Source organism: Pseudonaja textilis, chromosome Z (genome assembly GCF_049901715.1).
Source record: "Pseudonaja textilis isolate UNSWEBS1 chromosome Z, rPseTex1.2, whole genome shotgun sequence".
Lineage (NCBI taxonomy): Eukaryota > Metazoa > Chordata > Lepidosauria > Squamata > Elapidae > Pseudonaja > Pseudonaja textilis.
In genome coordinates this window covers 22,754,547-22,780,289 of record NC_142008.1, presented here as the reverse complement: position 1 = coordinate 22,780,289, position 25,743 = coordinate 22,754,547, and the positions used below count along the sequence as shown (strand labels likewise).

Sequence of the window (25,743 nt, the reverse complement as noted above, 5' to 3'; positions counted from 1 at the left end):
ACCCATCTTGGGCAGCCAGGTTTATGACAATTGGAAGAGAGCATAGGTGTTTGAATACCTAATTCACTAGACCATTCTTTTGCTACAAGTCCCTTTAAAATGATTTTTTTTTCTATTCCTTTTTTTAACATTAGGAGAAAGTGTTTGAAGCCCCGTCAACATCATAAGAAACTACACTTATCCTCAACACTCAGTGGTGCTAAGAAGGATCAATCAACTTCCATGTCCCATCTCAATTTAGTATTTTCCCGACGTGAATCAGAATTTCCCGGTGGGCTCTCCATTACTGGCAACAGGCACCCAGAATCCTCTGGCCACAAGGAACTGATAGTGGCTGTTCACTTGGACAAAGGATGTTCGGGAGAAGTAGATATGCATACCCCTATGCTGCAACATACTTATAGCACTTCACAGGAATTTAGCTCCAGAGAGGAATCACTTTCCCATAAGGAAAATGACCATAGCCGCATGTCTCTAGAAAATATGGCTTCTAATGATAGTTTGAAAAAAGACTATCTTCAATCATTGGATTCTTTTTCTATAAATCCAAGAAAGTCTCTGGAAATGACAGAAGGATATGGTTCCCCTGATAAGGGGGACCATAGACACAGTTACAATGCAATGTTGTTAAGCCGGCCTTTATTTGAGAAGCAGGAGCAAACATCCATGAATCATATTACTACAGGGAGTAAATATAATCTTCAGGAACAAGTATACCCTATCCCTTCAACCCCTGAAACGGAACTTCTAGATTGCAGGTCCTCTGAATGTATGATGTCTCGCTCCGTTGACCATCTTGAAAGACCCACTTCTTTTCCTCGACCAGGTCATCTGGTCTGCTGTAATTCTCTTGATCAGGTTAATGATAGTGTTTACAGAAAAGTATTGCCCACATTAGTTATTCCTGGTCATTATATGAAACTTCCAGGAGAACATCCTTATATTAGCCAGCCTCTCTCTACTGATCAACCGGTAGATATAGAAAGGCTCCAGGTTGAACTATCCAGCCCTCATTCACAGCTTTACCCTCATTCTCAGCAACAGATACAGCCACAACAGCTAGCTGCTCAAGCAGTATCCCAGCAACATTTACAAGAAGTTGGTGCAGGTGACTGGAAACCACAGAGCGTTCCAATGTCTGAATCAGTATCCATTCCAGCATCCCTTAATGATGCTTCCCTGGCACAAATGAATAGTGAAGTGCAGCTTCTTACTGAGAAAGCTCTAATGGAGCTAGGTGGAGGAAAGCCTTTACCTCATCCTCGGGCATGGTTTGTTTCTTTGGATGGGCGTTCAAATGCTCATGTGAGACATTCCTACATTGATCTTCAAAGAGCTGGAAGGAATGGAAGCAATGATGTCAGCCTGGATTCTGGGGTTGACATGAATGAGCCAAAATCTGCCCGAAAGGGAAGGGCAGATCATTTACAACAAACCCACCAGCAAGCGCAGATTCATCCACAAAAAGAGCAGAAAATTCCAGAAAGTAGCACTTATACACAGCTTGTTTATTTGGATGAAGTGGACCAAAGTGGCAGTGAATGTGGAACTGCAGTTTGTAGTCCTGAAGATAATATTCCAAGATGTGTGTTGGAGGGAGGAAGCAGAAGAACAGGTGGCCAATTGCCCAGCCTGCAGGAAGAAACAATAAAAAGAACAGTAGAAAGTTCACCAGAGCCTTTAACAAGTCCAGAACATAAAATGACTGAACACAGTGAAGCTGACGACGATGATGATAATGATGATGATGATGATGATGACGACGATGATGATCAAGGGGAAGACAAAAAGAGTCCTTGGCAAAAGCGAGAGGAAAGACCACTCATGGCGTTCAACTTGAAGTAACCTCTGATAGATCTGATCTTTTCCCCCAGGAGAATATATAATTGCCAAATATTTTTGTTTGTTTATACTGACAGAAAAAAAGAGGAAGTAATCTTTATGGTGGGTTACAACTGAAAAGATTCACTCAAGATAATTTTTGTGCAAACTCACCTAATTATTTGCAAAGTCTGTATGAAACTATGACTTTGAATTCCATTTATTTGATACTGGCCATCAAGGATATTTGGATATTTACATGTGGTTTGGCAGATTATAACCTCAGATTTTCCTGAAAATGGATCTATGTGAAACTTTATTATTATTATTTCTTAATTCAAATGTATCATAATGATGCTACTGAAAGGGTATCTTTAAGTAGAGTTCAACACTTGACATCTACAGATATGCATTATTTCAAAGGAAGGCTATGCACTGCTGCTTTTTAATAATCTTGTTTTTGCTTTAACATGCTTATTTACAAAGTAGTTCCAAAATATTGTCTATCTTTAGTCTGCCTAGCCACCGAGTTTTTGACATGAAACTTGACAAGCTTTTCTTGGTATCTGAAGAGCCTTTTGTGAAACCAAACTGATTTTTTAAAGTCAGCTTTGATTCCTCCAGTCCCCATTCTAAGTGCCTTTTTTACAGGAACAATGAACAGTCTCTTCTTTTGCTAGCGACTTGAATAATCAGATTTTTTAACAGAAAAAAATTCTGAAACCGTATCTGTACTTTAATTTGCATGCTATCAAATGTCTCTGCTGAATGACTCTTTATTTCAAAACAGTGTATTCGCTAATTTTGGTGTGTACTGTGGATTCTGTTTAGCAAGGGTAGACTATAGGACATTTTTGAAAACCCCAAAGTAGCCAAAATAGTTTCACTGATTGTATATATGATGTATATAATTTCAAGTAACATGGATTTTGGACCAAGCAAGTGGATTGAATGTGTTCTAAAAATGTCAAGCAGAGTTGTTATAAACTATCCAAAAGTGCCAGATCGATTTCTGTGCTTTCTCTTTATAAAACTGCTTGGTTATCCAAAAATTATAATTCAAAAATAAAGTTTTTGAAAACTCAGGACTCTTTAAAAATTCCTCTTTGAAGTCACAGAATTATTTGAGAGATAACATAGTAATTATACAGTAAGTTATGTTTAATTTGCTGATGTTCCATGAATATTATGAATTATTAAATAAATTTATAGAATCAAGGCAAGGCAGGACACTTGCTTATGCCTACTTTTTCCTGCAATTTTCCCCAGAATTAACATTTTAAAGTTTTCTCTTCCAATTATCACCACAGGTAATGTTTTGAGGTATGACTTGATATTTAAAGGCAGTTCAAAGTTATGACAAACCAGGCCCAAAAGTTACATATGACTCTATTTCAAAGTTATAGCAACTGCAGTGCTTTCTGCAGTTTTTGCCCTTTTGACTAACTGTAGAGTTGCTGTAGCCCGCCCTATCCTTCCTGCAGTTTCCCTGCAATTGTTCACCTTCACAACCCTCACAGGGATGCTGCAGCGCCCCCATTCCCCTGCCCTGCCCTTTGCCACATGCCCATCACCTATGCCTTTTATAGATCTCTGGATCTCATATTGGGGAAGAAAGGCAGGCCATGCATCCTTGGCCATGGGGTGGTGGCTCAGAAATAGCCACCATTTTGTCCTGCTTGTGAAAATTGTGGCCGTGGGACAAATTGATTCATTTTTGTGCTTTAACGAGGTCTGCACAGCACTACAGAAGCTTCTGAAAGATACAGCAAGCTTCTGCAGCACTCTGCAGACTTGGTTAAAGCAGCAAAAAGGAGCAGTATATCTCTGGGCTGCGTAGCAACAACCCAGATCTGGCCTCCATTTTGTGCAGTGGGGTAAAATGGCAACCAGTTCCAGAATCACACTGTGTAGCTGAGGGACAAAATCATGCATTCCGCTTGGCAAATGTGATCTGCACAGCCTCTGAAGCAATCTTTCCAGTGCCTTAGAAGGCCTTGAAGCTCTTCAGAACATGAGAAGAAGGATGGAATGGGAACGGACCTGTCCTGTGGGGACCTGGTAGAGTGGGAAAAGATCTCTGGTGAATCAAGGGATGGGAAGCAGAACATGGGAACTAAGAGATACTTTGGGTGGTAGGCCTGGTAGACCTGGGCCTGTGATAGGCCTCCAAAGGCCTCCTATCTCTGAAGCAATCTATGCTCAATTTAATAGCTGTATTAGAAAGAGCCTTGGAGTCAATAAATGAGGCTGTTTTGTTTAACGGCCATCGTAACATGAAACCCTAATGGGCAGGGTCATATCTTGAGGACGATCTATATTTTGTGACTAAAAGTATCTGCCAGAGTAGAAAATAGCCACCTAAATGAAATTTCACTAGGCATGAGTTACGGGTTAGGAGGTTGTGAGTAGATTCAGTATATTGTCCATATAAGAAACAATGGTATATGGGGGTGAACTTATGAATGGGGGTAGATGGGTTCTGCAGGATTTAAAACCAAAAGAGTTGGAGAAGAAACAACCTTTCTTCCATCTAACACAAGTGCCTTCAACTTTCTCTGTGCTGTTGCTTTTTCTTAAACTGAAAAACTTCAAATTATATCCAGCTACCCCTATAAGATGTTTGCAATAATAATCAGGGAACTGCTGTCAGCTGACTGCAACAGTTTGCTGGGTTGTCATCATAATTAATTCTTTGCCCTGATTGGAACTCACGAGGCATAAGGACAATAGAAGTAAAAACCTTGCAAAGGAAGTATATATACTAAAGGTAGTCCTTGATTTACAATCATTCATTTAGCGTCTGTTTGAGATTACAATAGCCCTGAAAAAAATCGACTTACAACCAGTCCTAACACACAACCATCACAGCATCCTTACTGTCATGTGGTCAAAATTTGGGCACTTGGAAATCAGCATCTATTTCTGACATTTGCAGCATCTCAAGGTTATATGATTATCATTTGCAACCTTCCCAGCTGGCTTCTAAAACAAAATTAATTGGGGAAGCTGAATTTGCTTAATAACCATGTGTTTCACTTAGCAACCATGGCAAAAGGATCATAATATAAAGTGTAATATCAAGACAACAACCTTGTCTGGCAATAGAAATTCTAGTCCAAATTGTGATTATAAGTCCAGGGCTACCTATGGGGGGTGGGGGGGTGAAACCATCCAAGGGAAAGGTTGGCAGTTATGTCAAATTTATATATGAGAGTACAACATAATATAGCATCCACATCTCTCTGGTTTGAAAAGTTAAGGAAACTGGATTGTGTATACCATTCTAGTCATAATGATGTTTATTATGGTTACAGTAAGGTATTATGCCACAATGCCTTATACTAAGCAGTTTGTGGCTTTGGAATGCATAAAGTTTGTTTTTGCAGTGTTGGACAAAATTGCATATTACTTAGGCAAATGTGTATCTCCAAAATCAACCTAATGTGTTATAGTAAAATGAATGTAAGAAGGAAATCATCTGTAAAAATAAAAAGGATGTTTTTTAAAAAACAATAACTAGACAGGAAACACATAACCACCACATCCTCCCCTTGGAAAAATTCCATGCTTAACTTAAGGTTATGGGCACGCAACCCAAAAATAATTTGGAACTCCATATTTGCTTTGTAGTGTGTTTTCTTCTCACATAATTGATTAAAAATCACCTGCAGTGCTTCTAGCAACCTAGACCTCTCTGGGGCAACTTTCATAACACTTCTGAAGAGACAGAAAAAAAAGTAGCACAGCCTTTTCTGAGGATAAGCAGGAAATCTATCAGCTTCTCCGTTTTCTCTATGTATACAAACAGCAATACCTCCAGCAAATCATAGTGATTCTGTGACCCATGAGTTATTGTAAATGTGTCCCCCAATATTTTTCCCCCATTCATTTGTGTCTGATTGTCACCTTTAAAGCCCCACATGGCTTGGGAGTAGATTAATTCAGAAGAGACCAACTCTTCTGAGTTACATTTACCTGACTCACTATAGCAGGGAGACGGAATGTCTCCTAAGGAGATATATCTAGTGGGACCCAGGAGAAGGGTTTTTTCTATGGTGGCGCCTTCCTTTTGGAAACATCCCTGCAGAGATTAGACTGGTCCTCAGTGTGACACTTTCGCAAGGCCCTGAAGAGCTGGTTTTGCCAATGGGCCTGAGATTATTGTTTTTACTCTTTGTATCAATGGTAAAGATAAAAAAGCCCCTGTGGGTTTTACTCTATTAGTCATAGCCAACTTTAGGGGGATGCTTACCTCCATTTCTTTAAGCCAGTTCTGTCCAAAGATATTTCCATGGTCATGTGGCCAGCATTAAATCCTGCTGCAGAACAAAGCATATGGCAAAACACAGAAAACTTGTTACCTTCCTACTACAGTGGTTCCTTCATCTATTTGCATTTACATGCTTTTGAACTGCTAGAATTGGCAGGAGGCAAATGATGGGAGCTCACTCCATCACACAGTGATAGAACTCAAATCCCTGGAGCACAGACCTCCTATAGCAGTGGCCACCAACCAGTGGTCTGGGGACTACTGGTTGTCCGCAGAGAAATGTCACTCCCAAAGTACCCCTAAAGTAATTAATCCAGTGGGAACACAAGGTTGTGCCCATCGGAACATAAGGCTTGCATCACTTGCATTGCGAACAACACGAGGTAGTGAGGGGAGGGGAAAGGGGAAGGGGGGAACTTGCCCCGTGTGCCTTGCCTGGCCACTGGGCTGCTTCTTTCTGCTTCTCTCTTCTGCTTTTGTCTGCATTCAAGGAAAGCAGCAAAAGTCTATCTTTCTCTCCCCCAAGGCATCCTGCTCCAAGAGTCTGTGCCAGCACAATAAATCTCACACAGTCTCATTTCTGGAGGAGTTTGGGGGAGAGAAAGAAAGACTTCTGCTGCCTTTCTTGCATGAAGCCAAAAGTCTCTCTCTTTTCCTGCAGATTTTTTGGGGGGATTTTCCCAGGGTCTCTGGTCCACGGGATTTAAAATTATGAGTTTGGTGGTCCCTGCGGTCAAAAAGGTCGGCGACCCCTGGTCTATGGCTAAGACTAGACCAGAAGCCAAATCACTCTTGTGCCAAACCAACTCATTAGCCACTACACCCCACTGCCTCTACTAGTTCTTGGCTGATTGCTATTACTTTTCCGGCCCACCCACTTCCCAGGTGGTTATGAGTATATGATATAAATCATATCACAATGAACAGTATTGAGAAAGGTAACATAAATAGTGGTACATAAATAAATAGGAGCCATCATCCAAGCATAAAAGTGTGCTCATCAAAAAGGGGAAAAGGTGGTAAAGTGCTTTCAAATTAAATTTCAAACAAAATGCCGATGCAAACATTTCTTTTTTATTACCCATTATTTGTTGGAAATAAGATCAATTTTGCTATGCTGACAATTGTTCTTTAAAACATATTGATCATGTTCTCATTTATTCCTTTGCCTATTAATTTGAATAACTTACACAAAGATGCTGGACAACATTTCAGGGCAAAACGACTCCCCCACCGCCTTGACAAGGGAGTCATCCCCTCATCTCTTTTCGAAGAGGTTGCTTCTGTGGGTTGCCATCTGCTATTTGGGATTTCCTCCGCTGCGTCCCACGAAAAAGTGCACTGCTAATACGCGGCCAGGGCAGGGAAAAACGAAGCTCCGCCACGTTACACGGTTCCGAAGTCCGTTTCGGCCGCTTTCACTTGGCAAGACAAGCTGCGCAACCCTAACGCGGTTGCCGGGCTTGAGTTTGGCGTGCACGGATCCAGCCGCTCAGGGCGCCTCATTCAGCAGCCCCGCTTCAAGGGTCGTTGCTTGAGGGGCCTGGCATCGCCGCCCCCTCTCGCACCTCTAACCTACCTCAACGGGCTGTTCGGCGGATATACCTGCAGGGGCGGAGCAGCGCCCACGGGGAGCCTGTCGGAAGAGCCGGCAAGCGATGGCATTCATTGAAGAGCCATCGCTACCCGCCGTCCAAGATCCAGCTCCTCGGAGGAGCAGGAGCGCGTTGAACGAATAGCTATTTCTGGGGAGACGACTCGAGGGAAGGCGGTTATTAAGGGACGCTCTCAGGCGAGCAGCCTTTCATCACCTTGCCCTGTGATGCAAAGGATAGCAAGCCACTGCTGCCCTTCCGTACTTCAAGCCACCCAGCCTGGCACTTGCCCAAGCTTGCCCAGGGGTTTACGTGCGGTCTGCCCGCCCGGGGAGCGAGCGAGTTTGGGGACAACCAGCCTCCTCCCCTGAGCCGGTTTCCTGCGATTGGGGGGGAATCGCAGCAGGGACTTGGAGGTCTTCTAGTCCATCCCTTGCTCAAGCAGGAGAATCTATACCATCTCAGACAAGCGACTGTCCAGTCTTTCCTTTAAAAAAAAAAAACACCTTCCAGTGATGGAGCGCTCACGATTTCTGGAGGCAAGCTATTCCACTGGTTAATTTTCCTTACTGTTAGGAAGTTTCTCCTTAATTCCAGGTTGCTTCTCTCTTTGATCAGTTTGCAACCCTTGTTTCTTGTCCTACCCCCTGGTGCTTTGGAGAATAATTTGACTCTTCTATATGGCAGCCCACAAATACTGAAATATTGCTATCATGTCAAGAAGGCGGCGCCGGGCTGGCAGGTTATGTTTCTGCGCTGTGCAGAGCTACTCTGGCCGGCGCCTATAGTTGACACTAGCAGGCTGGCGCAGCATGCTTCCGCTGCCGCCGGCGTCGAGATTTTGTTTTGTCGGTACGCTCGCTTTTTACCTCCCCCTACGATGGCTGTCTGCTACTGTTTCTGTGCCGAGTCAGGCTTCCCCTTCGGCCCCCTCTTTCCCTTTGTGACCACCTCCCATCATTCGTAGCCTCCCGCAAGGTGGGCAAGAAGTGCCCGCGTCATTTTCATTGTTATGCCTTTCTGCTGTCAGCCATCTCCTTCTGTACCTTTTAGAGAGCAGAATAAAAGCATAAATAAATATGGTAATCACATCTTTGGGAATGGGTGTTATGCGCATGATTTCACTGTGGAATCCAACTGTAAACTTTTGAATGCCAAGGCTTGACTGGAAGGTTCATTTTCCACAGCCAGCCAGCCTATAGTGGAATATTTTAGAGGACAAAATTTGCAGACAGCTTTTCCCCCAAGTCCTGTGTTAAATGTGGTACATACATAAACATTCAGGATATTTGAGTGATGTGTACTAGCTGCAAGAGTAGGTTAAAATTTAGTTTGTTTGATTGCTATTTAGGATCTTGCGTAAGTCTACTATTGCAACTTGCAAATTATTTATAGGCATGTTATGTAAAATGAAACAGTTAATTAACAAGCCATGGTTAAGCAAACAAATGTGTGCACAAACCAAAGTGGGATAACCAGCTGGCTTCAGATTAATCTGAGGTCATACCAAACAGGATGCAGCTTTGCACATTTATGAACTAGAATCTAGATTCTATTTAGTAGCATAGTTTATGGCAGAATATATTCTGTTGATCAAGTTGTGGTTCAATATATATGTAATAAGCCATTGATAAGTATTTTTTTCAAGTAGAAAAGTCTCATAGAGATTGTGCACTGCTTCACATTTGTTTTGGCTGTTTCGTGGATTTTAATGGAGAGACCACATGTGGTTATATTGATACTTGTACATTTCTCATGTTTTCTCAATATGTTGATCTTTCTTACTAGGAAAAACATTTGGGCAAAATACCAAGTTTGACTGTCGGAACTAGGATCTTTCTTCTGAAAAAAATTCCTCCTCAAAGTGGTTCTGTTATGAGGATTGGATTCAGATTCTCTTGAAGCTAATTCAAAGTCTTAAAACAGAGGAATTGGATTAAGACATTGGAGCAGAAAGGCAGTGAGGCTGTATCTACCCAATTTGAATTAGATGTTATTAAAAGTATCCTCTGTCTGGCCCTGTCCACTTCTAGGGAACAGTGCTTATGTCACGCTTCCATGGTCATATCGCCAGCACAGAATGCTGTTATTTTCTCACCAAACTGATACCTAGTTATCTACTTGCATGCTTTTGAATTGCTAACTTGGCAGGGACCTGTAGCAAAAATGGGAGCTCTCCCCATAAAACAGTACTTGGGTCTCAAAGTGCCAACCTTTTGGTTGACAAGCCCAGCATCTTAACCACTAGGCCACTGCACCCTTCTTAGATTACTAGGACATTATTCCTTCAAGTATCACATTGATAAAATTATTAAAATTTGTCTTGTTTTATACTGGGATTCACACGTTACACTACTATTTTGCTTCAAGTAGGATACTGTAGAAATTACTGTGGTTTCATCAGTAAATCATGGTTGTCAGCCCCACATATAGTTGGCTTTACATGTTAGCTATTTCACTTATAGCATGAGCATAGAAACCAAGCATGGAAACTTTGATGAGATAAATATTATACTTCTTGTTTATACAACAGACTGAATTATAAATTATCTATCATAATTTATTGTGCTGGTTCAGTCCATGAATTACATATAATTCAGTGTTTGTCATGAAAACTCAGAAAATGGAAATACTTGAGTAAATTGTCATTAATTCAACAATATACAAAGATATCATTGAAACATTACCACTCATTTGGGGTAAGTTGCTATCAAAAATGGCTACAATTCTCCAGGATGTCTTCTAGCTCTAACTAGATATCCTGGCGTAGAGACTTTTTATGTGTGAAGCACATGACCTGTCACTGAGCTAATTTGCCCCAATCTTGTACACTCCAGGTATGTTAGTAAGACTTAAGACGAAGAAAACTAGGAATTGTAGAATGGCACATCTGTTAGCTGTTTAGAGCCTTGGAGAATAGGCAACATACCAATGTAGTAAACAAAAAATAAACTGAACAGCACTGCATAAACTTTGTGTTTGTAAGCAAACTGTACTCACTGTGAATGATATGAAACATTTTAGAAATTAACTCTTAATAAAAAATATCTCATCCTTTAATTTACAAAACTATGCAACAAGTATTTATAGTTTGTTTTTGTAAGTCAGACCGGTCCTTTGCAATGTGGTGAGTATTTTTCTTATCCACATAGCACTGGCTTGTCCATGCCCTGATATCACTTTTGGAATTTTTTTTTTCAGAAATGCTTCTAAAATCAAAAGCATGCGTGTTTGTGTGTGTGTATGTGTGTATATATATGTATATATGTATGTATGGTATTCAGCTTTGTTCGGGTATTTTCCCACGTCATTGTAGTTGTACTTTTAAAGTTGTAGCAACGTTTCGGCAGGATCTCATCTGCCCTCATCAGGCTTGTGTATTGGGTTCATCTGTGTGTCAGGCTTTTGCAACCATTTCTGTTTCAGATTTGGTGCTGGCCTCATGCTTTGTTAGAATGGTTTTTTCTTCATCCTGATTGGTTGGGAGTCTTGGTCTGTGTTTATTGGTCTTGGAGTTTGAAACAGCTGTCCTGCCCCACATAAGAGGTACTACAGACAAAATCAGTAAGATACTACACAGGCATTACATCAAGACTGTCCTCAAAACAGACAGAAAAATGGCTGCTATAAAATTGACCTGGAAAACCAAGGCATATATGAAGTCCCCTGTGCATCATGCCCTGCCACATACATCGGACAGACCAATAGAATAAGTACCCGCCTAGATAAACACAAAATGAAGTAAAAAAGCTGGAATACACTTCCTCACTAGTCCAACACATGAAAGCCACAGGTCATAGCATCGACTTCAGTGGCTCCAAAACCCTAACTACTATAGAAAACCCCAGCTACAGAATTATCAGAGAAGCCATAGAGATTGAAAAAAAACCCTGAAAGCATGAATAGAAGAAATGACTCCAGCAGACTGACAATTATCTGGAAGCCTGTACTCACAAACAAAAAATGCTCCACATCTCAAGCCAAGCAAACACCTGGGCACAAACAAATGCCCCCTGATACCTCCAGCTCAAACACACCCCAACCAGCCACCCAGATGAAACCTAGCTTCCTAATAAATGATAGCCGGCCATTCACTTGAAGCCAAGCCACACTAAAAGCCCCCAATTATAATTATGAAACACAATGTTGCCAGCTAATCAAGACAAAAAACCCACAAACGCTACAAAACAGAAGAAAGTATTAGAAACACCAATCAAGCAGAACACAGCAAACTCCAAGACCAATAAACACAGACCAAGACTCCCAACCAATCAGGATGAAGAAAAAAACATTCTGGCACAGCAGTAGACTAGCTCCAAATTTAAAACAGAAATGGCTGTGAAAGTCTGACTCACAGACGAACCCAATACACAAGCCTGATGATGGCAGATGAGATTCTGCCAAAATGTCACTACAACTTTAAAAGCACAACTATAATGATGTGGGAAAATACCCAAACAAAGCTAAATACCATACATATAAATGCACGCGAAAACTTAAGAAAACAAATACACACACACACAAGTAATCTGAAGAAGTAGGAAACAAGTTTGTGATTTGATGCTTAACCATGGTACTGTAAAAGAAATTTGCAGAAGTTACACTCGCTTTGCTTTTGAAATAAGATTTAGTCTTTGGATTCTTGTAGCCAATTCTTATGCAAATTATATGCAAAGTAGAAAAATGGACATACTATTGGTTAAACTTAAACTTAATTTTATTACATTAATATAAATATCTAGTTAAATGTATTTAGATAGTTATTAATTTTCCCTTCTGGCATATATACATTACAACTTCTGGAAGTCTCAGAGAGCTGATGTCTTATAGTGTGCATCCCTGTTCTAAACTGTTTGAAAACAATATTATGAAGCACTCAATACAAGAATCAGAAAAGGTATCAATGCAATCATATAGCATAATTCTAATGTGCAATTGGAGTCTGGCTTAGATCTTTGCAGCATTTTGAGCGAAAGAAGAATTGTTTATATTTTCCACAAATATATTCATATTCCAGGCTGTTTTTTTTCAATGAACACGAAAGTTATTCAGACTCTTTTGCTCTGCTGTATGGTATTTAAGTGGTATCACTTTGATCTATTCCCCTCACTTGTGCATGTCCTCTTAAATCTTTGGGGAAGATTTTTTTTTTTTTATTAAAATAGACAACTGTGAAATTTCAAAGAAAAATATCATATTCAGAACTAAGACAGTTCATAACATCTATCCTTAAGTAATAGATAATCATTGACTTGGTTACCAGGACAGTCAGCAGATTATAAAATCATAAAACATACTCGCACATTTTTTCTGGGAGAATATTAATGTAACCTAGACATTTGGTAGAAAGTCATGTGTGTTAAAAATCTGTTTAGTTGTTCTTATGGCTAGTATAGAAAGATTGACTTAATGATGAAGTTGATTCCTGACATTGTTTCTAGCCATTCCTTCCATCTCTCTCTTTATCTGCTTTATGATCGATGTTAGTTTAGAACAGGGGTTCCCAACCTGGGGAGCTCGCACCCCCTGGGGCTGTGAGACGATTTTCCAGGGGGTGCGAGAAAAGTCCAGGTAAATAATAGGATATTGGCTATATGTTGGCATTTTTATTTTCAGGGGGTGCGAGGTTCGAGTGAAATTTCTTTAGGGGTACAGGGCGAAAAAAAGGTTAGGAACCACTGGTTTAGAACAGTGGTTCCCAAACTTTTTCAGTCCACCGCCCCCTTGGTGCTATAAACTCATCCTCAATGCACCCCACCCAGGGGCGGGATTCAAATTTCTGTGGGCATGGCCTAATTTGAGGGTGTGGTTTGCTGGTAATGTCATTGGGTGTGTGTGGCTTGTTGGTCACATGACTGGTGGCGTGGCTTGCTGGTCATGTGACTGGTTTGGCGACTGGCAAACCAAATACAAGTGGTCCTCACTTAATGGCCGGTTGTTTAGCAAGTGTTCTAATTTATGACTGGCCTCCCCAGAACTACTTGATCTGTTTTTGGAGTTTTGACAGCCATGCACACATATATACACATACTCCCTTCCAACCCTGCTGGAGCAGGTCATTGGACTAGAATCAGCAAAGCATCTCTGATTAGATTCTAGTAATGAATAAAATCTAATCAGAGATGCTTTGCTGATTCTTGTTGATTTGTTTTATTTGTATTTCTTTATTTTATGTTGCTGAATTGCATTGACATGTGTGACCCTTCTTTTGCACAACCCAGAAGCTTTTGTGATTCTTTGCAGCAAAAATTACCGACCTCTGGCTTTGCTCTACTTTTCAAATGTGCTGGCATTGCCACGTTCTAGGTGCCGGCCCCGCAGGTCCACCCCATTGAGCCCGCTGCACTGGAGGGACCTGCCGAAGCAAGTCTGAGTGGAGCGGTGCACCAAATCAATGGGGTGAGCTTGGGAGAGGGAAAGAGAGAGGGAGAAAAGAGAGAAAGAGAGAAGGAAGAAAAGAAAGAGAAAAGGGAAAGAAAGAAAAAGGGACAAAGAAAGGGGGGCATGGAGGGATGGAGGGGGGAGGGGGAGAGAGGGAGGGAGGGAGGGAGAGAGAGAGAGACCTGATGCATCAGATTGAAATGAGGCCTAGTTTAGAGGCCCTTTTCCACATTGAAACATCTTTGCCAGCATCTTTGCCAGCACATTGAAAAATATTTGGCTTCTATTAATTAAAGGTTTTGTGGATGAAACATGGTCAAGGCTACCAGGAAGCTCTCACGTTTTGTTGAGGCTTTAAACAGGATCCATTGGACCAGATTTCCACCCTAAAAAATTACTTTTCCCCAATGTATTACAGTGCCAATTCTGAAGAAGGCAAAACCAAAATGTATTGGTAAATTACAAGGAGAACACACACATACACTCGCCCTTCTAACTCTGCTGGAGCAGGTGATTGGACTAGAATAGGTATCTCATTATTTTTCTTCTCCCTCCCTCCCTCCTTCCCTCCCTCCCTCCTTTATTTCTTTTTCTTTCTGTCCCTTCCTTCCATCCCCCCTCTTTCTTTGTCCCTTTTTCTATCTCTCCCTTTTCTCTTTCTCCCTTCTCTCTCTTTCCTCTCTCTTTCCCTCTCTCAGGCTCACCCCATTGACTCTGTGCACTGCTCCATTCGGACTTGCTTGGGCAGGTGCCTCTGGTGCAAGGGGCTCAATGGGGTGGAACGCCGCCGTGGCGGGATGTTTGAAAAGGAGAGCAAAGCCACTCTGGCTTTACTCTCCTAGTCCTAACGCTGCATTCGGGGTGACGCCCCACTGCCCCGAGCACGGCAGTGGGATGTTTGAAAAGGACAGCAAAGCCACTCTGGCTTTGCTCTCCTTTCCCAATGCTGTGTTCGGGGCGGAGCTCCTTGCACCAGAGCATGCAAGTCGATGGGATGATCCTGCGGGCCTTGCCTCGAATGCAGTGGCAGCGAGATTTTTTCCTCACCCCTGAATTGTGCACTGCCGCTCACCTCCAGCACTCCCTGCCACCTCTTAGCGCCCCCCTGCCAGCCCCCTTGCCTCTCAGCACCCCCCTAAGGCCCCAGGGGACGGTACTGCCCACTTTGGGAACCACTGGTTTAGAATATAATTGCTGTTGGTTGTTTTTCCCTGAGTTACTTAAACTAATCACCTCAACAGGCCATTAAAAATGGGGAGAAGGGAATGAAAACAGAAATCCAGAAAGGATAAACAAATGTAAAATGTTCAATATTAAAATAAATATTAAATTGATTACTTTTTTGCTTTTCAAACTGTAAAATTCAGGTGAAAAGCCACATTAGCCAATATGGACTGGATGATTAAGAGGGGTTCTTGGGTGTGAACCCACAGGATCATCTGTGAAGGCATTTGTCCACATTTCTTGAGCAACATTCATACATGGAGGAGATCCAGCTAAGGAAATAGATCACTGTACTGATAAACTGTCAAAATAACAAATTAACCATTAGTTTGCTGGAAGTTTAGCAACAGTGAGGTGGCCAAATGGTTGATTAATCCTTTCTTAGTAAATAACTTGGCAGGAATGACTTGGAAGGTCAGTAGTCATAAAAATGATGTAAGAAACATATAAGAAAAATAATAACAGCAAGGAAGAAGAAGCCAGAACATCCCTAAACTTTCCCCTATTAAGTGCTTTTAACCAATTGAGTTGCATCTCTATATAGCCAATATTTGTGATGGCAAACCTATGGCACCCATGCCAGAAGTGGCACGCAGGGCCATTTCTGTCGGCACGCAAGCCACCACCCGTAACTGATCCACTGTGCATATGTGTGCACCCACCACCAGCCTGCTGATTGTCGGGTATCTGCTGCGCATGCGTGGGGGGAAATGCACGCGTGGGAGATGCACATGCATGTGCAGGGGGTGGGGTACAGAGGGGGAAACATGCGCGCATGTGCAGAGGCATGAGGCACTCAAGCAGACTATCACACATGCATGCACAGGGAACAGGAGGGTCATGTGCGCATTGCATTATGGGTGCAGGCATGCGTACACATGCACGCATATACTTTTGGCATGCGATGAAAAAAAGGTTAGCCATCACTGGCCTATATGAATATCAACATATGTCACTTAAATTAAAACTATAAAACCACAACATAAATAACATACCTTATTTAAAACAAAATGGATAAAATATAATTATCCCATGTCTTATTTGCTATCAAATTCCATTATCTTAATAATAGTATAAAATATCAGTGTTGTGATCCCTGTACTATGTCATGTCTAGAAAGTACATTTTCAACAATGTCTGGAGTAGTTATTTTGATGTTTGTTGGTGTATGTTGCATGTCAACTGAAGAAAAGTTGCGGATGTATGGTTCCATGTGTGCAGGGACTGATTATAACAACCCTAACAAGAAATCTGAAAGAGATTTGGAGGAGTTTGGTTGAGACCTTCAGGTAGAGGCACGCAAAAGGGTTCAGTATGAAACATTTGTTTAGCAAAATGAATCATTCTTACTGCTTTCAGAATCAGAATAGTCTGCTGCTTCAAGGTCAGAACAAATCAAAACAACCTCCCTTTTCATGGAGAAAAAGAACATCACTTTAAGAAAAGGGATATACAATTAGAAAGGAACCATTCATTCACATACTGATTTTCTCTTGCAACTACCTTCAGAAGATGCTTCTGTTATTTGAAGATTTGCATATCCGTGGCAGGTAGATTTGATGAGCATGTAAATTAAATGATTTGCCTGGTATTAGACCAGGAGTGGGATTCAAAAATCCCATCAACCGTTTTGCTGCCCAGTTGCTGGGTAGTTATGGCCATGGTGGGTGTGATCTATCAGAACTTCTGGCTTCCGGTTTCCAGTGTGCCTCTAGAACCTGGGAGAGACCATTTTCACCCTCCCAAGAGTCCAGAGGCTTCCCCTGGGCCTCTGAGAGGGCAAAAATGGCATCCTCCGAGCTCTGGAGGCCCACTGGAAGCCGGAAACAGGCCCATTTCAGACTTCCAGTACTTCTGGGAGGGCCATTTTTCACCCTCCCTAGGGTCTGGAGGCTTCCCCTGGGCCTCTGGGAGGGCAAAAAAAGCCACCCCCGGGCTTTGGAGGCCCCCCAGAAGCCAGAAATAGTTTCCAGACTTCTGGAAGGTTCATTTTCCCCCTCAAAGAGCCACCATGTGGACCCTGCACTTATCTGCATTGCATGGAGACTCCTGGGAGGAAAGGGGCGGGGTGGGAAAGGCCATCCAGTCAGTTGAAATATCGGTTCAACGAACCAGATGTTACTTTAACATCCAGTTCACTCGAACTGGTCTGAACCGGTAGAATCCCACCCTTGGGATTAAACCAAGCATAATCTAGATATCTTGCTAGATGGAGATGGGGTGGACTGGGCAATTTCAGTTAATTTTGCTATCGGCAGAGTTCTGGAATGTAGGTACACAACTGGAGGTGGAAACAAAAGTACAACACTACAGAGATTTAGATTTTATTAGGTACCAGAAAATATATGGGCACAAACTTCCACAAGGGGGAATGGGCTGCACTCCACATGTCTGAAACTTAAGATCAATAACAGATTAGGATCAGAAATGGCAAAGGTAATGATAGAGGGAGAACTGACAGACTCTATCGATATAAGAAAAGGAACAAGACAAGGGTGCCCACTATCACCTCTGTGGTTTGTGTTACCCTTGGAAGTGCTAAATAGAAATATTAGAGATGAAAACAATATAAAAGGGATGAAAATTGAAAAGAAAGAATTTAAATTGCAAACATTTGCAGATGATCTGGTTTTCATTTTAGAAGACCCACTAGAAACAGCATCAAAATTGATAGAAACGATAGAGACATATGGAAAGGTGGCTGGCTTGAAAATAAATAAAGTTAAGATGAAGATCTTGACAAAGAATATGTTATCAAAACAAAAGGAAGAACTGGCAGATCTATTGAAAATCCAAGTCACGAATAAGATCAAGTACTTGGGGATATATTTGACAGCAAGATGCAGTACACTAAAAGAGAATAATTATATCAAACTTAAGCAGCAGATTGCACTAGATTTGGCGAAATGGGAAAATTTACCTCAGTCATTAATAGGGAGAATATCAACAATCAAGATGAATATATTACCCAGAATTTTATATTTGTTTCAAACAATTCCAATTAGGCTTGGAAAAGACTACTTTGAAGATTTAAATAAAATAGTGTTGAAATATATATGGCAAGGTAAGAAAGCGAGAATAAAGTTAAAACTTTTGCAAGATGCTAGAATAAGAGGGGGATTTGGTTGGCCTAATTGGGAGTTGTATTACCAAGCTATAAATTTGATATGGGTTAAGGAATGGATAACATTAAGAAATACTAGATTGTTGATATTAGAAGGACATGACCTGTTGTTGGGGTGGCATGCTTTTTTATGGTATAAAGGAACTAAAACACAGAGGTACTTTAGAAGACATTATATACAGGAGTATCTGTGGTTAAACTGGGAGAGGATTAAAAGACAATGTTATTTGAAAATTCCAGTCTGGTTATCGACTGTTGAAGCATTTTCTTATCCTATAATATACAAAAAGGAACAAACAGATATGGTGAAATATTGAATGAAAAGGGTGAACTTAAATCTATGCAAAAATTAGAGGAACAAGGTATAAAGATGAATTGGTTTTCATATGTGCAAATACATTCAAGGTATGATAAAGATTCCAAAACAGAAGGTTTCTATGATAAAGTGACTGACTTAGATAAGATTTTGACAGGTACTGATGAAAAGGTGATTAAAAAATTGTATGGATATTTATTAGAAATTAAACTAGAAGAAGAACAAGTTAAAGAAACTATGATTGCTTGGGGGAAGAATTTTGGATATGAGATTGATCTAGAGAAATGGCAATAACTGTGGTCTCAAAATTATAAAATGACAATGTCAACAGCATATAAAGAAAATTTGTATAAGATGTTTTACAGGTGGCACTTTCCCCCGACAAGAATAGCAAGAATGTTCAAGAATAAATCTGAAAAATGTTGGAAATGTCATCAGATACCTGGCTCATATTACCATATGTGGTGGACTTGTGCGGATGCTAAAAAATGCTGGACTAAAATCCACACGTGGTTGGAAAAAATGACAAAAAAGCATATAGATTTGAAACCAGAAATATTTTTATTGGGAATTTTACCTGAAATATATAGTAAAGACTTGAAATACCTGATTGTAAATGTATTAACAGCGGCTAGGACTGTATTTGCTAAAAACTGGAAAAATGAGAAAACACCATCACAGGAGGAAATCCTTAAGAAAATATTGGAATGTGCTGAAATGAGTAGATTGACATTGAAATTAGAGAACAAGATGATAAACAATTTTATAAAATTTGGGATCTATTCTATCAATGGTTAGACAATAAAATATAGTAATGAAATATGTAGATTCTTAGAAAATAATAAATATATAAAGATGTATTCTTTTCTTATTATATCTACAAAATGATTTTAGGATAGATTTGGGATGATAATATGAACCGTTATAAAACAAATTAAGTAAAATATGATTATTTCGTAAAACATGAATGAATAAAAGTATAGTCAAATGATTGATTAATAATTATATTAATGTATTTAATATTTGATTGAAAGTACGAGAGTATATATAATGTAATTGTAATTGAAGGCTACGAAATGGAAGCACAAAACAATTTGTAAACCAATCGGCACACTGTATATGTATATATGGAAGATGGCTTGATGTTTTTATGTTTTGTTTGTTCATGTTTGTTTTAAAAACCAATAAAAATTAAAAAAAAATCTTGGAGAAAGGCAAAGGGTGGGTTTCGTCTGTGGTTCGTGGCCAGAAAGGTGTCTAGCCCCTCGCACCATGTAAAGCAGCATGTAAAGAGTTCCAATGCTCACAAAGAGAGACGATGGGAATGCAGGTTTAGATTAACATTGCATATTCACTTCTGGCTTCAATATTACGCTGCTTTATCACAAATCTAAAATTAACAAATTTATTCTGATGGGTTAGGATTCATCTTTTACTTTCCTGTCTCTTGCACAGAGGTGGATTTGTAGCTGTGCAGATGCAGATAGATTAATTCCACAAAACATCCACAACAAAGTACATTTATTGGTACATCAGGTATCTTCATAACTCACATTTGTGATGAAGTTCTTCTTTAATGACCAATCCTTTGTATATCAGCCTTGCAGGTGAAAGATGGTTATCTCCTAACCCATCTCGTAGTGGTAGAAAAAGCTGCTATGAGTTAGTGAGTCCAGGCAAGAATGAGGGAAACCTCCCCTTACCTCTCGAGGGTCAATTTAGTGACCAATCAGGATTACAGATGTGGCCATGTGACATGAACTACATTTCCCAGAATACCTTTAACTACATTTACCATGATGCATTCCCTTAAGGGGACAACTCATAATTCCTAAGTAACTATCCAATTCCCATAGACTGGCTGGGACAGCACAGCCTTGGTAAGGTCACACTTGGAATACTGCATTCAGTTTTGGTCGCCACAATGTAAAAAAGATGTTGAGACTCTAGAAAGAGTGCAGAGAAGAGAAACAAAGATGATTAGCAGACTGGAGGCTAAAACATATAAAGAAGGGTTGCTGGAACTGTCTAGTCTAATGAAAAGAAGGACTAGGGGAGACATGATAGCAGTGTTCCAATATTTCAGGGGCTGCCACAAAGAAGAGGGAGTCAAGCTATTCTCCAGGTCCAGGGCACCTGAAGGCAGGTCCAGAAGCAATGGATGAAAACTAATCAAGGAGAGAAGCAACTTAGAACTAAGGAGAAGTTTCCTGACATTTAGAATAATTAATCAGTGGGACAACTGGCCTCCAGAAATTGTGGGTGCTCCAACACTGGAAGTTTTTAAAGAAGAGATTGGACAGCCATTTGTCTGAAGTGTAGGGTTTCCTACCTAAGGATAGGGTTGGATTAGAAGAACAAAAAGGTCCCTTCCAACTCTATTCTATTATATTCTCTGAAAAAGTGCATTGTAAAATTGATTAAAGATTGAAGATTCTCAGAAGAAATTAATAGAACCCAAAGCTCAATTTGTAACATTTATTTGTAAATATGTTTAATACTTAGAAACTTTGTAATTAACATTAGTTTAAAATATATTTGGAATAATGGGGTTTTTCTATATTTGAATATTAAACTTATTCAATTAAACTGGATTTAACTAGTGGGCTTTTTATGGTTTTTATATTTGCTTTGTTTGTAAATCGCCCAATGATAAATAATTTATTTGATATTTCTTTTTGCTAAATCAGAATTGAAAAGATGATTTTTGGATTGTATATAGATAAAAGTTAGGCTATCGGAGAAATATATTTTATTGGAAATTTTCAAAGAGAGCAAAAAGTTATTATATTAGCTTATTCTAATAGTTTGGAAACTATTTCTTTATTATTGCCTTTGTCACCTTCCCCCCACTTTTATTTTATTCCTTTTAATTTAGTTTTTCTTTTCCTGCATGTTCTTAACTTTTCTTTTTTCTTATAGTTTAGTCAGTGGTAGGATTCACATTTTTTTATTACCGGTTCTGTGGGTGTGGCTTGGTAGGCATGGCTATATGGTCATGTGACTAGATGGGCATGGCTATGGGGGTCATGTAACTGGGTGAGTCAAAAGAGAGAAACTCACTTTAACAATGCTCTTGGAGCAGGGGGTTGGACTAGATGACCTCTGAGGTCCCTTCCAGCCCTGGATTGCTGCACTGTTTCAAAGCATCCTCTGAAGCTGCGTCTAGTGCCAGGATTTGTGGTTTATCCTTCCTCTCTTTTTCTCTCCTTCCTTCCCTCCCTCTATCCATCCATCCATCTTTCTATCCATATCTCATTCACTTTCCCTTCCCTCTTTCTCCCTTTCCTCCCTTTCTTTCTCCCTTCTCTCCCTCTTTTTCTTTCTTTCTCTTCCTTCCTTCCTTCCCACCCTTTCTTACTTTCTCCCTTCCCTTCCTTTCCCTCCCTCTCTCCCTCCCTTTCTTTCTTTCTTTCTTTCTTTCTTTCTTTCTTTCTTTCTTTCTTTCTTTCTTTCCCTCTCTCTCTTTCTCCCTTCCCTTCCTTCCTTTCTTTCTCTCTTCCCTCCCTCCTTTCCTCTTTCTTTCTCTTCCTTTCTTCCTTCCTTTCTCCCTTGAAGGCTTTCTTTCTCCCTAGAAAGCCTCCCTGGAGCCTCCTGGCTTTTTTTTCCAGTGTCCAAGTACTACTTGCTAGGAAAATAGCCCAAAGTTACCATGAGGTCAGCAGCAGTGAGCCTCACATCGCATCAGCGAGGTACCTCTCTGCAAAAGGTTAAGTTGGGTGCTGATGGGTCCTACGGCTGGTGAGGAGCAGGCCGAGTCCTGCAAGTCCCTTGGGTGGCTGGATGGGAAAGTAAGTAGGCCTCAGCTTAGAGGGTCTAACTGCTGTCTGCGTAGCAGTCGCTTCTGCTGGCCAGCTTTGGGCTGCCTTGTGTGGCTGAGTGGCCAGCTTGGGAGGTAGCTGAGGCCTGGGGAATCCTGAGAGGCAGGGGGAGGCCGTTGGAAGCCCTTGGGTATCCTGATGGAAAGTAGGACTCAGCCTAAAATAAAATAGGTGATAGGCTGAAAATGGAAATAACAGGGGATAAAGAATTGAAAATGTATGTGTAGATGAAATGATATTGATATTGAACTGAATTGAAATATGAAATGGAAATTTATTTAAAGATAAGTGGTGATATTGTACAAGATAGATGGAAATGTAAGTATGACTATGTATAAATAATGTTGGAACCACATTGCTCACGTGAAGAGATGTGTAAAATATAAAAATAAAAAACTGTTTGAAAAAAAAAAAGGAAAATAGGACTCAGCCTACAAGCTGTAACTGCCCTTCACGTGTGATCACTTGTGCTGTCTGGCTTCAGGTTCCCTTGCCTTGCTTGAATAGCTGACTTGCAAGCAGGCTGAGGCCTGGGGAACCCTGAGGTAAAGGGAGCAGAGGATCGGGTGCTTTGGGGCTGGGAGAAGCCTCGGGCAAGCAAGCCTGGACCTACGTTAGGCCTTCAAGGGACTCCCCTACCCCTGAGGCACCCTATGCTCCACTTAACGATCCGCACATTTGTTTAATGATTGCACTGGAAGAGCAGGGGCAGGGGTCATTAAGTGAGGCACTTCACTTAATGGCCATTATGACATGCAACCATAATGGGCAGGTACCATTATGGTTGTAAGTCGGAGACTACCTATACTTCTGCCTTTAGTTTCTCATTCATAAATGGCCACTGTCCTCCAGTTTTCTCTGCATTTTTACCTCTTTAAGCTTCTGTGTTGTGAAGGTGACATGATGATATTGGGGACATGGGGAGGAGAAAATTGAAAAGTTTGGCCTTGTTATGTTTTTTTTTTAAAACTGGGCATATAGTTTAAGGAAAAATGAATGTAATAGATTTAGCAGAGTTCAATGCACCTATTTTATCTCTTTCTTTAAATATATACAAGGTTAATCCATGCTCATGGGTTACTTCTTCTTTTCAAGGCTTACAGAAAATTGTTGTCTCTCTCTCTCTCCTTTTTTTGCCAGAAGTCCAGGAAGAGAATTGGAGGCTAAAAAGAAGCAGGAAACAAGAAAAGGGGAAAACAAATTCCAGAGACACCAAATCAGACTCTGCTTCTGACTCCCAGGGGATTAGAATTGAGCAACCTTCAAAAGTGAAAGATTGGCCTTTGTTTTCTTATCCCTATTTTTCTCTGGCTGTTAGTGACCACAGAATGAGCTGACTCACTTCATACATTCAAATTAATTGTTAAAATCAAAGCAGTTTGGAAATTCAAATTGAATTAATTGTTTGCATAGTCAAATATTTTTAACAAATCAGAACAGACTCAATTTCTCTGTAAATGTTGCAGTTTTTTTAAACTTTCTTCCCTTAAAGATTCTCATTAAATTTGGTTTTAAAAAAATATTTCCTCTTTCCTGACTTCCTGCTCAGATCTCAGGTATAATGCTTTCCCAAATTTTCTATACAGCATTGATATTAAGAGTTGCATACAAATTCAATTAGATTCAGACATGTCAACACTTGTATCTTGGATATAATTTTGAAAACTTTGGATAAAAATCTGTGATGCTGTGTCCATCACAGAATTTCTAGATTGGTATATATTATAATATTCTCAGTATGGATGATGTAGAGAAATTATCAAGTCTTCACCATTACTGTTATGCTAGAAGTACATAATTGACTCTTTTTCAGACTTAGCAATTAAGTAGGGTCAAGCTTAGTTAGTGCTTGAATGAAGGTTATGATGGAATATTTGGCCTATAAATAGGCTGGGAAATTTTAAAATATAACCTGGAAGCAGGTAATAACAAATCACTGTCCTGTAGTAAAAAAAACAGTACCAGTTGTTTTTTATTCCTTCCATTAAATCATTTTGATTCTCATGAGACTGTCTGGAGAATTGCCATAATGTTTAAGAACAAATCGGATAAATGTTGGAAATGTCATCAGATACCTGGTTCATATTACCATATGTGGTGGACGTTCAGATGCAAAGAAATATTGGACTGAAATCCACACACGGTTGGAAAAAAAGATAAAACAACATATAGACTTTAAACCAGAGATATTTTTTATTGGGAATTATACCAAAAATATACAACAAAGAATTGAAATATTTGATTGTAAATGTGTTAACAGAGGCTAGAATTGTATTTGCTAAGAATTGAAAAAATGAAAAAATACCTATGCAGGAGGAAGTTATTAAGAAAATTATGGACTGTGCTGAAATGAGTAAATTGACATTTGAAATTAGAGAACAAGAAGATAAACAATTTTACATGATATGGGATTTATTTTACCAATGGCTAGATAAAAAGACATGGCAATGAAATAGACTAAGTTTTGTAATAGAAAATTAATAGATTGATATAAAATATAATATAAAATATATAACCGTTGGATAAATGTATAATATAAATTTACAATAACATCTAGAATATCTCATATAAAATGATGGAATAATAATTTAATCAAATGAATGATTAACAACTGATAAACATATAAGCATATATTAGATCGACAATTTGAGAATCTATATAACTTGTGAGTAAGGATGATCAAAGAATACCACAAAAGATTTGTAACTAACTGACACACTGTATGTATATAATTGGAAGATGGATTTATGTTTTTATGTTTTTGTCTGTATGTTTGTCTTAAAAAATAAAAAAACAAAAACAAAACAAACAAAAAAAGAGTCTGTCTGGACAAGTCCCTGCAGTTTTCATGGCAAGGTTTTTTGGAATTAGATTGCCATTTCATCCTGCCTAAGAGTGAGGCAGTGATTGGCCCAAATTTATCTAGGTGATTTTATTCCTAAAGCCAGACTAGAATTTACAGTCTTCTGCTTTCTAGCCTGAGCAAAAACCGGTTCTAGTCTCATTATCACCACCTGGCAAAGATAAGAGTAAGATTAACATGTTTCTTTCTCTAACCTAGAAAACAACTTTTAAATTGCAGTTACATATTTCTCTTCTTTCCAATTTGTCACTACTAATTTGCTCACAGACTTCAGTGTAAGCACTTTAATAGCAACAATGCAGCACCAACTAGTAATTTGAAACAC

The 25,743-nt window shown here is 39.8% G+C and overlaps 1 protein-coding gene and 1 long non-coding RNA gene across 3 annotated transcripts in view; one reads left to right on the top strand and one right to left on the bottom strand.

The window, feature by feature from the left end:
• Positions 1-2,906, top strand: part of FAM171A1 (family with sequence similarity 171 member A1) — a 102,354-nt gene extending 99,448 nt beyond the window's left edge. For both annotated transcript variants that reach the window (XM_026716122.2, XM_026716121.2), the window contains one exon: positions 135-2,906. In XM_026716122.2, coding sequence (XP_026571907.1) covers positions 135-1,845 — 1,711 coding nt within the window. In that variant the 3' untranslated portion in view covers positions 1,846-2,906. The remainder of the gene's footprint in view (positions 1-134) is intronic.
• LOC113446454 (uncharacterized) lies at positions 1,488-8,462 on the bottom strand. Its single transcript, XR_003375495.2, has 3 exons — positions 7,285-8,462; positions 6,077-6,143; positions 1,488-1,632 (listed from the first exon to the last, which is right to left on the bottom strand). It is a non-coding gene; the product is annotated as an uncharacterized LOC113446454 (long non-coding RNA).
• Positions 8,463-25,743: the final 17,281 nt, after the last annotated feature.